This window comes from Perissodus microlepis, chromosome 10, assembly GCF_051167445.1.
Source record: "Perissodus microlepis isolate ML-2025 ecotype Zambia chromosome 10, ASM5116744v1, whole genome shotgun sequence".
Taxonomy (NCBI): Eukaryota; Metazoa; Chordata; class Actinopteri; order Cichliformes; family Cichlidae; genus Perissodus; species Perissodus microlepis.
The window spans coordinates 4,535,859-4,548,370 of NC_140470.1; the positions used below are offsets into that span (position 1 = coordinate 4,535,859).

The following is a 12,512-nucleotide window of genomic DNA, read 5'->3' on the forward strand; positions in this document are numbered from 1 at the left end:
TTGTTCACCTGTGAAAAAAAAAAAAAGAAATAAAAATAAATTTAAAAAACAAGAAGGAACAGCCAACAGACACACACAAAATCAAATATGTATACACAAATGCACAGAGAGAGAGACACACGGAGGGTCTATGCCAGTCAACCAGTCTGAATATATTATATTTTTTTCCAACAATGAGATGCTGCCCTAAAGAGGGTCTCTCTCTCTCTCTCTCTCTCTCATGCACACACACACACACACACACACACACACACGGAGAGAGAAGCGTGTTTTCAGTCAAGCAGCCTGGGAGCTGCTAAATTTGAATCCACAGAGGCTGTGTACTTTTTCCCGCCAAAACAGGTGCACACACGCAGCACAGAGACAGGATTTTTGTAGTCTATTTCTCATAGTGAGGATTCCCCTCAAACAAATGACCATAATTTCCTAACTGTATTGGCTAGAACGGTCATTCTTACACCGTTTTGTTCAGAAGAGATGGGGGAATCGTGAAGTGTTGACAATTTATCATTAAAATATGAATTTTTAGAGATATATGACATCGATGACTTGTTGGCTTAGAAGCCACGAAGGCCCCAATATGCAAATTTGAATGCCTCAGCCCACATATATGATTGGCTGGCTGGGAAGCCGTCCAGGCCCTGATTTGTAAATTTGAATGTCTCATCCCTAAGATATGATTGGCTGGCTGGGAAGCCGTGCAGGCCCTGATATGTAAATTTGAATGCCTCAGTCCTCACAGAGGATTGGCTGCCTGGCAGAAATATATAGAAATACTATGATTAAGCATAAATACTACATTTAGCAGAAATACTATATTAAGCACAAATCCTATAATAAGCAGAAGTACTATATTAAGCACAAATCCTATAAAAAGCAGAAATACTATATTAAGCAATATAAATATCCTATAAAAAGCAAAAATACTGTACTATGATTTGGTAGAAAAACTATAATTAATCAGAAATACTATATTTAGCACAAATCTTATAAAACAGCAGAAATGCTATGATTTAGCACAACAGTAATAACTTAAACAGAAAAATTGGAAAAGCAAAATGGACAGCTGAAAAAATGCTGAACATGCTAAGGGTCCCTCAAATATACTTGTTAAATGAAAAAAATCGGCAAAAAAAAAATATAACAGCCACACAATCACAAATATGGACACATATGGAAACACACATGCACAGAGAGAGACACACACAAGATCCAATTCAGTCAACCAGTCTAAATATATTGAATTTGAATCTTACAATGAGATCATCCCATAAAAAGGCTTTCTCTCTCTCTCTCTCTCTCTCTCTCTGTCACACACACACACACACGAGATCCAATTCAGTCAACCAGTCTAAATATATTGAATTTGAATCTTACAATGAGATCATCCCATAAAAAGGCTTTCTCTCTCTCTCTCTCTCTCCCTCTCTCTCTCTGTCACACACACACACACACACACACACACACACACACACACACACACACACACACACACAAGATCCAATTCAGTCAACCAGTCTAAATATATTGAATTTAAATCTTACAATGAGATCATCCCATAAAAAGGCTTTCTCTCTCTCTCTCTCTCTCCCTGTCACACACACACACACACACACACACACACACACACACACACACACACACACACACACACACACACACACACACACACACAGGGAGAGAGAAGTAAGTTTCTAGCTCAGTCAAGCAGGCTGGGAGCTGCTGAATTTGAATCCACCAATCAGAGAGCCTGTGCACTTTTTCCCGCCAAAACAGGTGCACGCAGCACAGAGAGACACAGGATTTTTGCAGTCTATTTCTCATAATGACGGCTCCCCTCAAACAAATGACCATAATTTCCTAACCGTAGGGGCTAGAACGGTCATTCTTACACCGTTTTGTTCAGAAGAGATGGGGGAATCTTAAAGTGTTGACAATTTATCATTAAAATATGAATTATTAAAGATATTTGACTTCTAATGCACCATAACTGAGTAGAGCAAAGCAAAAACTGCCTTGACTTGCCCTCAAACAACGCTTTCTAACTCTAAATCTATTTGGAGTATCAATATCATTCTTTCACCGTAAGAGACAGCAGGCTTTGGTGAACAATCATGGAAATTTTCAGGTCTCTGTGGAAATCCATTAAAAAGATATGACGAGAGAAAAAAGTGGTTCATTTCCAGAGTTTGAAATCTGAAGAAATCTGAGCGAAGGACGAATTTCCTACCCTCAAACAAGTCTAACTCATTTCAGAACGGTAATAGGTGAGAAAATAATTCTTGAATTGTGAGCGTCAGGAGTGTCTGAAGATATATTGGGACAAGCCTCATGTTTTAACTTTGCTTCGTTAAGGAGATATGACGATTCGAATATGCCTCTCATTACAGAAATCAAGCGGTGATTTTGAACAAGCTCTCCATTGACTTTCTATGGAGAGTTTTGTGACTTTGTGTTGGTCTGAGGAGATTTGCCAAAATTCTATAAATCCCACAACAATGATAGTGACATTTTCGGAAAGCCAGCAAAGATACCTACGTTTTGATGTATAATTTGTGGAAGTTGAGTGAAAATTGAGCAAGTAGCAAGAAGTTGTTCGGACATGAAGAGAAGACTGCAAAACCTTCAGTGGCACACTGGAAGCCAAGTGCATAGCAACCATAACAACGCATGTATTTTGTGAAAAATCACAATTTTGCAACTGAAAACTTTAAGAGGCATAAAAGTAAAACGGTAAAAGATTTGAAAAAGCTGATTTATACCTGAATAGCCCAATAATTTGAGAACATTTTAAAGTTTGAATGGTTGTTCTACGTGAAAATATGAGGAAGTAGTTAAGTTTCAAAAACAAGCAAATTTTAGCAGAATTGCAGAAGTTTCCCATTCATTTCAATGGGACAAATTAAGCTTAATATTTTAAAAAGTATAATAGTGAAAAATACCAAAAGACATAGCAGAAATAGCAGAATAGTTTAAAATTTGAACGGTGAAAATCGGCTGAAAATTGTGGAAGTAGTTAAGTGCCAAAAAGTGTACGGAAGTCCCAAGAGGAACTCAATATTCCTGTTTCATCCACTTTAATAAAGTGTCCTGTGTTATAGTAACAGTGAGTTGTGGATTCACTTAATGAATGCCTAAGTTGGGCTTTAATCTGCCTTAGACTTACTGATCTTCTTTGAATCAGCACCACAATAATCGTAAGGGCACTGACAAAACATACAAGTATAAATAAATAAAATCTATAGAAAGAGAAATATGTTTGATATGTTTTTATTAAGTTGCACACAAATAGCATTCTCTGCCAACAGGCTCAGAAGACAACTATGTAGAAACTGTGGAGGCAAATTTCTTTTCTCATGTAGTAATCACATGTTTAATCATATCACATTAGTTATAGTAATATCACTTTCTCACTTTACTATAGTAAGAGCACTCCCATCACCAGTTTACATGCATGTGGAATGTTAACACAGTGAGGCCATTGTAATGGGAGACGTTAAATAGATAGTGGGATGATCCTAGTGTTTCACTGGGATTCTCTCTCCACATTGCAATGTGTTTATTAAACCCACTTCAAATCAAGCTCACTGGGTGTGTTGCAGGTTATTGTTAAAATTTCCATAACAAAACACATAACAGACCGGAACCACAGAAGCAATGTGTACAAGCAGGTGGCAAACACAAGTTTTTGAAGTATTTGTACAACACATGCCTCTGCAACAGCTTCCGTGTTTCCTGGAATTGATTCGGAAACAATAACAAAGCTATTATCTATCTGTTATGACAGTCAAATTTCCCCCAAATAGTCTTGGTTGAGGTCGAGTGATTGTGAAAGGTATATGATCACAACATTTTAATAATGAACTATTCAGTGACCCCTCTTCAAATATTTTGTCACAGGACAAACATAATCTCTCATAGCATCTTTGTCGTGATTTTACAACTCTTTGACCTTTGACAAGTGGACCCTAACATGGCAGCAAAGTGCAACAATGTCTCTTCGTGTACGGGTCAAGAGTTCACGGTATGCATTTAATTTCTTGCATGTCTGTAAATGACTAGTACAATGGTATAAATAATCCTTCACATTTTACCAGTATAAAAGTAAAACAATTACATCGTCTCATCGGGGCAACCTAAAAGACTCCTTTTATGGCTAGTCTTTGCACATCATAATAACACAGAAGAGAAGAAAGCAATTCATTCTCGATTGCTGTTAATTTCAGGGGATTTTCCAACCCGTTTTGGTTCAAAAGAGCCAAAGGAAAATCCTCATCAATGTTAGAGTGACAACTACATGCTTTTATTGCATGTGCACTGATAATGCTTACTGTCCTGTCATTGTAAGCCAGTCAAAATACATAAATAACACATTGTGATCATACTGAAGACCACAGACGGCAGTCCAGGCGCCAGGTGAGATAAAGGAGCTGGAGACATCACCTGATAAAGAAAAAAAGAGAAATGAAAAAGAGAAGTCTCCTTTATTGCACATTTTTCACCAATCACAAGCCTCTTCTTCCCCCTTCTGCCACCCTAGACTTTTGACCAATCACCGATCAGGATGAATTGCACTACTGGCTGATAAGGATACGTTGAAGAGGATGGATGGATAATAAAGCAACATGAGCATAAATGAAAGCAAAAATATTATGCAAGCATCAAGGCACAAAGGAATTTCAATTGGCTTACAAAAAAGAAGCCAGAACAGCGTAGCTAATATTACGTAACTTTAGGTGGTACAGTGCAACATTATATCAATTTTCTATATACAGAAGGAAATCCTGTTCTCTAAACAATGGAAACAGTTAAGGGAGACGAGACAGAAAAAGAGGGGACACACACACACACACAAAGGTACACAGAGGACAATGACACAGGGGGAACCTAACCTAGACATATTTGCACATGTGTGACTTTCTTAGTCTCAGACAATTTGCATGTTAATGATCAAGGAACTGACCTCACAGCCGATTGTTTGTCAGTGGTGCTAGTTTCAGTCATTGTGGAAATGTACTGTTTAAAAGTTTGGGGAAACCTATAGCCAGCTGAGACTGAAGAAGTGACTTGGTTGAGTGACAAAATGTTTCTCCCACTGAAAACGCTACGTTGAGATTTACAGAGTCAATCTTTTGGGATCTTATAAGGACATTTTAAAAGCTTACTCAGCATGGATGTTTTTTGTGAGTTTTCCTTTTTGCTTGTTTAAGAGAATAGTAATTGTATTTTGTTCATTTCATGAAGAATATAATCTCTGCTAACACTGTAGCTGCGATTGACTGGTGTTCCCTGAATGCCTCACATACAGCTCCAGGACATTCAGCCAAGAGTCACTGATCCAACTTCAAGATTTAAATCCCGGATGAGCACATCTGGTGTTTAAGACTTTGCTGCTTCCCTGTTGACTACTGTAATTTGTTACTATCAGGATTTCCTAAAAAACAAAGCAAAACTGACAGGGAACAGAAAGGGAGAGCATTTTTCTCCTATACTGGCTCCTCTGCACTGGATCCCTCTTAAATCCAGGACTGAATATAAAATACTATTTTTACTTTTAGAGTCTAATTTTTTACATGACACTGTGCACTTCAGGACTTTCAAATATGAAGTTTTTTTTTTTTGTTTTTTTTTTAGAGTCAAACAGGAGCTTGTACTTGTCATGTTGCTGCTGAGTGATCTTATGAAGTGATGATTTTCATCCATGTAACCTGACAAACATTATTATTGTTTTGGTTAATTTTCACACACAGCTAAAGCTTTGAGCACTTTCCTAGTTTCTACTCACTCCGTTATGTGCTTCCATGTTTCAGTTGAACTTCTTTGGTCCATCCACATAAATCCATCCATAAACACGAATCGATTCTGAATTTTCCTGTACCAGAAAGAGATCTGATGAAGGAGGAGCAGAGGGGAAAAGCTCTTCATTTATGTAAGGCTTTTCTCTGTTTTTGCACTTTTTTCTTTCAGTTGTAAATCAGTGTGAGTTTCTCCAGCAGGCTTGCTTCTTCCCTCCTCGTCTCCCATCCAGTACAACATGGTAGGCTGAACCTCACCGGGATTTATGTAGCACCTCTACAGCCTCATTCTAGAAAATTCATACACAATAACATTCACAGCTGTTTATTGCTGTATAAAGACTATGCAGAAGCAGAAGGTACTTGCTCATCAAACTCTCAACAGCAATAATGTAGACATATGAAGTTGGTGGGATTGTTGCAAAGCAAACAATCAGGCTGTTAGGGTGAACCTGTGAAGTGTTTTAGCTTTATGGATATCAAAGGGTTGCTCAGTGAATCAACCAATAAAATCTGACACCTTGTGGACAGATGATACCATTACAGCTGATAGAATCACCGGGTTTGTTCTTTTTAGGGGTTATTTTTATGCCTCCAGTGTAACAGTGTGAGCTGTGTCGAAGTACTGCGGGTTCAGTAGAGGTCTCAGGACACCAGTCCTCAAGGCCTGGAGTTGCCCACCCCTGCTATAGAGGATGCATAGGTCTGATCTTGGAAAAACGAAATGTGTTTGGCAAAAAGATGAAGATCAAAGAATCTTTTTCAGTTCACACAGAAAGCTCTGATCCCAGGATGGTTTTAAGGGATTGTCATACTTTTGAGATCATTGTATTTGCTGATTATTCATCAGTTCTGTATCTGTTCCCTCTGTCCTCTCCATACTGACCTCCTACTTCCTGTCCATCTCTCCACCTCAAGCTATCTACTCAATTCCTCTGCTATCCTGGTTTGTGTGTTTACATGTGTGTGCTTGTTTTTGTGCTTAGTGGAGATTTTCTGCCTGTTGGTTCCACACTTCCACACGCCTGTGATGACATTGTCCTGAACCGCTACTTAAAGGAGTGGCTGGTCCTCTCTTGGTGCTGGATTGTTTAATGACAGATCCTTGTCAGCTTTTTTCTAACAAAAAACGCCAAAGGAAAACCCTGTGTCCTTTCAAGCTCAGTCATCAATCCTTCCTTCCTTCTACAAGCTCGCCAAGAAGACAAAATTGGTAAAACTTGGAAAACAAGAAAAAAACAAAAAACAAAACTCCCAAACAGCTGATCTTTTTAAATTTTAATTGAAAATATAATACAAGGCATTTTCAATGAACATAAATATGGAAGATACAAGTGCACACTGCACATTATTGTCTACAGTTTAGGCCGTCTGTATAAATAAGCATATTTGTTTGGCCACCAATTTGTCCACAGCAGTTATACAATCCACACTGGTTTATAACTCAGTGTGATAGTGAGCACTTCTTTCACTTTTCTTAATGTGCTTTTTATACATGTACAATATAAAAATAAAGGCTTGCGTTGAATACATTTGAATGTCCATAATGTACACTTTTAAAGGACACAGAGTCTTAAATGCACAGCAAACAGATTTCCTCTTTTCTTTCAACTTCCCTCATGAAATCTTGGCTTTAGTCTTGAGCTTATATTCTCAAGTGGTTTGCATGAGATGCTTTTACAGTATGTTTTCCTTCAACCTCATCAGCCTTCATCTCAGAATAATTGTAAAAATATCTGTGCACATTAACCAAAAGCTTAAATAACAAACATATGCTCCAGTGTAATTACACTACAGCAGAATGTGACCACGCTTTCTTCTCTTTTCCAAATTTAAATCATATTCAGTAACAACAGACATTGCAAATAGCGCTAACATGTAAAAACATAATAAATAGTTTTCGTTCTTAACTAATGAAAAGAAGTTCTGGAATCATTCAGTGTATTAAAATGACCTTAGCTATTTGGATACATTCTTACAAATGTGATTTTTACAAAACAGTGCCTCCCTCACAGCAGTTTTTATTCAAAATATGTCCACACATTTTGGAAATGGAAAATAGTTTCTGAACCAAATCTAGTTTATTCGTTTTAGATTAGAAGCAAACTGAAACACATTTGTTAACTTCCAAGGTGCACGAAGAAAGTCTAAAGAGGTCGAGATTCCAGGAATATCTGTAGTGCAAGACTGATGGTCCTGCAATAATGTTGATGGAGTCTTTAGGTTTTTAGCCAAAAACTCCATCAGCTTAAATGAAGCTTGATAAAATGGCTCAAATTTGCTGACCTAACAATGTATCTCGAGGCTTCTTAACAGACTTTCGTGCGCTTTACGCTTGTTAACATTTCCCCAAATATTTCTTAGTAGAATGTGAATACTTGATATACTCAAGTAAAGAAACTATAGACATTTGTCAGATGTGCTACATAACTGTATATCCACAATTTTTTTTCCAAGGAGTTTAAATACATAAGTACTGAAGTGTGGTGGACCATTTTGAAAGGAGACCTGCCTTATGGTTCTAATCCCGATGTGATGCATAGTGGTGCTCTGCTGCTAGCTGATATATTTGGTGGCCTCTTTTTGATCTTCAGTTCAATTCAATTTTATTTATACAGCCAATCACAACAACAGTTGCCTCAAGGCGCTTTATATTGTAAGGTGGACCCTACAATAATACGGAGAAATAATACAAAGAAAGTCATATTATTGTTAGTTGCCCAACAGTAATATGACCCACTTTGGCAAGCCCTTTGGCAACAGTGGGAAGGAAAAACTCCCTTTTAACAGGAAGAATCCTCCAGCAGAACCAGGCTCAGGGAGGGGCGTCAATCTACCGCGACTGGTTGGGTTGTGGCAGATGGCCGGTTATATATTTTTTCAGTTTCTTGATGCACTACTGGTCAAAGAAGGTTGCTCCTACTCCCTCTTGTTAAAAGCGAGAGCTTTATCCTCACTGTGCGGGACTGTGTGATCACCGGGTGTCTTTCTCTAATGCTATAAGCTCTCTGCGCCTGTCTAGAAGAACAGGTCCAAATAATGAATATATGTAATGAATTTATGCTGATGACGCAGATGATGACTAAGTTACAAAAGAATGCCAACACAAAGTGGTAATAAAGGCAAACATGTCCCCTGTTTCTGTTGTCCATAAAGGCTGCACCCAACAACGTGCTACCAATTACCCCCCAAAATTCACATATTTACAATTTGAATGCTGCAGGCAACTTTAAATGATTAGTTATTAGCAGTGATGGGAATAACGGCGATACTTTTTTCAGTAACGAGTAATCTAACTAATTACTATTCCTATCGTTACAACGCCGTTACAGTTACTAACAAGAAAATGCGCTCCGTTACTATTTTTCAACAAACAGACGATTGAAGCTGTGTTCAGCTTACCGCATCTTATATCAGTTGCATGGAAGTAGCTGTAAGTTATCTGGACGCCTGTAAGTTATCTGGACGCTACAGCTTTAAGCAGCTGCGCGCGCTCCCGCGGACGGTAATCATGATCACTGTCTAGCACAACACCTGGAGCTAAGGGGGCAAAACAATCACATGAGTGCTGCTGTTTGACTGAGGAAGAATAAAGTAGTCGTGGTAAGCCAATCACATGACCACTTAAAGACAAAGCAACAAGGTGATATATACCAGTTTATAAATTGTGTTGATAGGCCACGTAAAACCAGAGTCATGATAAACAATATATACGCGGCGTTTTTTCCTCAATAGTTTCGTCATGTTTACTGTCTAAGGACAGCGCAGCGAGCACTCTCTGCTTATGAGCAAAAAAAACAAAAAAAACCCGGGAAGTTTTAGGAGTGACGGCGAGAGAGAGAGAGAGAGAGACAGCAGAAAAAGAGTGAGAGAGAGAGCGAGTTTTGAGATGTGAGAGATTTGTGACGTTTAGCGTGTTTGGAGTGTGTAGTTAATGTGTTGTCTTGTGCAGTTAGTGTGTAGTGTTGTGGATAGTTTTGTGTTGTGTGTGAGAACAATGAGGTGACTGCTGTCTCCAGGTAGAAACAGGAGTGATACGCCTGCTGCTGTCAGACCTGCAGGTATCAGGCTGTGATGTTCTCCTTTATAGTGGACAGAAATGATTTTTTTGGAGTGGCACAAATAATTTGTGTGGCATCTTATTGAATGCAGAACAGCTGATGTTATGTAAATAGTTTGAAATGGTAATTTAAAAAATCAAGGTAAAAGGTAAATGGATGCAAATAACGTTGTTGTTTGCAAAACTTGTGCATAGGATTTTAAAATTGACAATTTATATTTGCATTTAAAGTTATGAAATATGATTCATTGAACATGTTTGTGGTTGTTACAGTAAAAAATACAACCTTTTCTACTCTGATTTTATGTTTTTTGTCTGATTTTAGATCAGTTGTATTATTACAGTATGTCAAAATGAAAACACAACTGTAAATTCAGACACGTGAGGTTGTGCTGAAAAGAATGATACCAAACAAGGCAAAGTAATTAGTTTTTAAAGGTGAAATGTTGACGTCAAATCAGAAGTGGTTAAAATGGGCAATTATACCCTGGACCCCAGAGGGTTAAACATTTTTTTAAAGTAACGCAATAGTTACTTTTCAAGTAATTAATTACTTTTAGAATATTGTAACTCAGTTACTAACAGTTACTTTTTTGAAGTAACTAGTAACTATAATTAATTACTTTTTCAAAGTAACTTCCCCAACACTGGTTATTAGTACTAGTCAAGAATATAAGCAAATTTACTGTTCTGCAGTCCTAAACAGAGCTCAGTATTATCAGAAGCTTTTGCTCATCTGTATTTAAAGAAGTGAGTTTAAAAGCATTTTGAAAGCAAGTTGAAAACCCAACAGAAGCAAAGCCAAAAAAAAGGGATTAGGATACTTTGCAAGGGCAAACTTTATCACACAACACATTATGTTGTCTTTTGATGTCTGGTGCTGAAATAGAGTTAATAATACATAGATTAAACCCAGTGTTTATGAGCAACATTCTCCTTCTTAAACAGTAATGACCTATGAGTCCTTCAGGTAGGTTCTCTAAATAAAGACAATGGATAAAGTGTAGCATGCTGGTGCTCTTTTTTTTCTGTCCGTGGGATTAGCACACACGGCGTTCCAGCTGCGGTTCATAAATGGCAGGAGGAAAACAGTTTGGAAGAAATTACATTTAAAAATCTAAATATGAAAAATGAAAACATTAAAATCCATGAAGTAGAAAAGACGATACTGGACAAATGTATGAAAATCATATCTATACATAGTTTCAAATGTGTACAGTGCATACAGAGTACAAAAGAACTATAAGTAAGTATTCTTAAAGGAAGTAAACAGTGTGTCTGAGAGCTTGTTGGCATCAGTAAATGACCTTTTCATTTTGAATTCTTTGCTAAATATTAAAGTCCCTTTGAAAAATCAGCAATTGACCCTTTGTGAGAGTATTCCCTTAGCTCATGCTAGACTAGAGATCCGGCCTGGTTCTGTGCAGGAACCATAATGGGCACTCCTCCCATTCGGGAGATGTTGGAGGCCATGATGGTGGAGGTGGGTAGTGGTGGCGGGGAGGGAGCGGTCTGGAGCTGCAGCCGGGGCTGGTTGTACGTTTGCGGCAGCGCCTGTGCCTGAGGCAACTGGGTGTAGCGCTCGGGTCTGGGCATGGAACCGCCATTGCTGCCGGCCTCGGGGGACAATGGCTGTTCACGTGGCAGGGTGGTGTTGTTGTTGTAGCTGTAATGGGTGGGAGTGGAGGCCCCTTGGTGGCGGGACGGTCTATAGCCGGCATTGCTGCCTGTGGCGGTGATGATGGATGCAGTGTCTGAGGGGGGGCGCTGTGGATACTGCTGCAGGTGGTGGTGGTGGTTGTTGTGGTGATGGGAGGACTCTTTGTGGTGTGGGCTGGAGGCAATGGAGGACAGGGTGCCATTCTTGGAGATGATGTCAGAACCCATGCCGCTCTTAGCCCATGACACACGCTTGGGAGCCTGAGCATCCTCCCTGTAGACATCGAGGTGCAGGATTACTTATTTGTGACGTGTAGATTACTTTTAGAAATGCATAATTAGTTCACAGTGACACTGAAATGGAGTACTTCATTAAATCAACTATGGTAATTTGTTTCTGCTATTACAGGATATGAAAATTAAATCTGAAAAACAGGCTTCTTAAACAGGTGTGATAGAATCACTTTAGTTTGAGAAATGTGCAAGATCAAAATGTGCATTCCTGTGCAATTGGTACATGTCAAAAGTAAAACCTGGGTCATCTGCAAAGGACTAAACTTGATTTGATTCAAAGCAGCAGCAACAAGAACTTCATCTACCAACGCTGAGACTTGTGACTTGCCTGAACTGACACTGTTTAGCACTGTGGCAAAAGGGTCCTGGTTCAGATCTGCTGGCCAGCTGAGATGCTGTTACGAATTTTAAATGATAAAATTCTGCTTGCATTTAAGCCACATTGACTCACTTGATTTCATTGGCCAAGTCATCCTCGTTGTTTCTTCTCCTTATCACGAAGACAAAAGCGAGGCACACAAAAAGGAGGAAGATGAAGCCAGCCACTGAGCCAACTGTGGCACCAACAATCACCCCCACTTTATTGGCTGGAATTAAAGAACATACAATTACTATCTCAAAGAATTTAAAAACACTTTTATTACCTCATTTTGTGTATAATCAATAGTACTTGTACAGCACTGGCTAGAAAAGCAGATTAATGT

The 12,512-nt window shown here is 38.6% G+C and overlaps 1 protein-coding gene across 1 annotated transcript in view; it reads right to left on the reverse strand.

Annotated features, from left to right (window-relative positions):
• Window positions 1-7,058: 7,058 nt before the first annotated feature.
• Window positions 7,059-12,512, reverse strand: part of esama (endothelial cell adhesion molecule a) — a 63,117-nt gene continuing 57,663 nt past the window's right edge. Inside the window, exons 6-7 of the mRNA XM_084941555.1 lie at window positions 12,260-12,395; window positions 7,059-11,788 (exon numbers count right to left, since the gene is read on the reverse strand). Of these exons, the coding sequence (XP_084797681.1) occupies window positions 11,251-11,788; window positions 12,260-12,395 (674 nt within the window). The 3' untranslated portion in view covers window positions 7,059-11,250. The remainder of the gene's footprint in view (window positions 11,789-12,259; window positions 12,396-12,512) is intronic.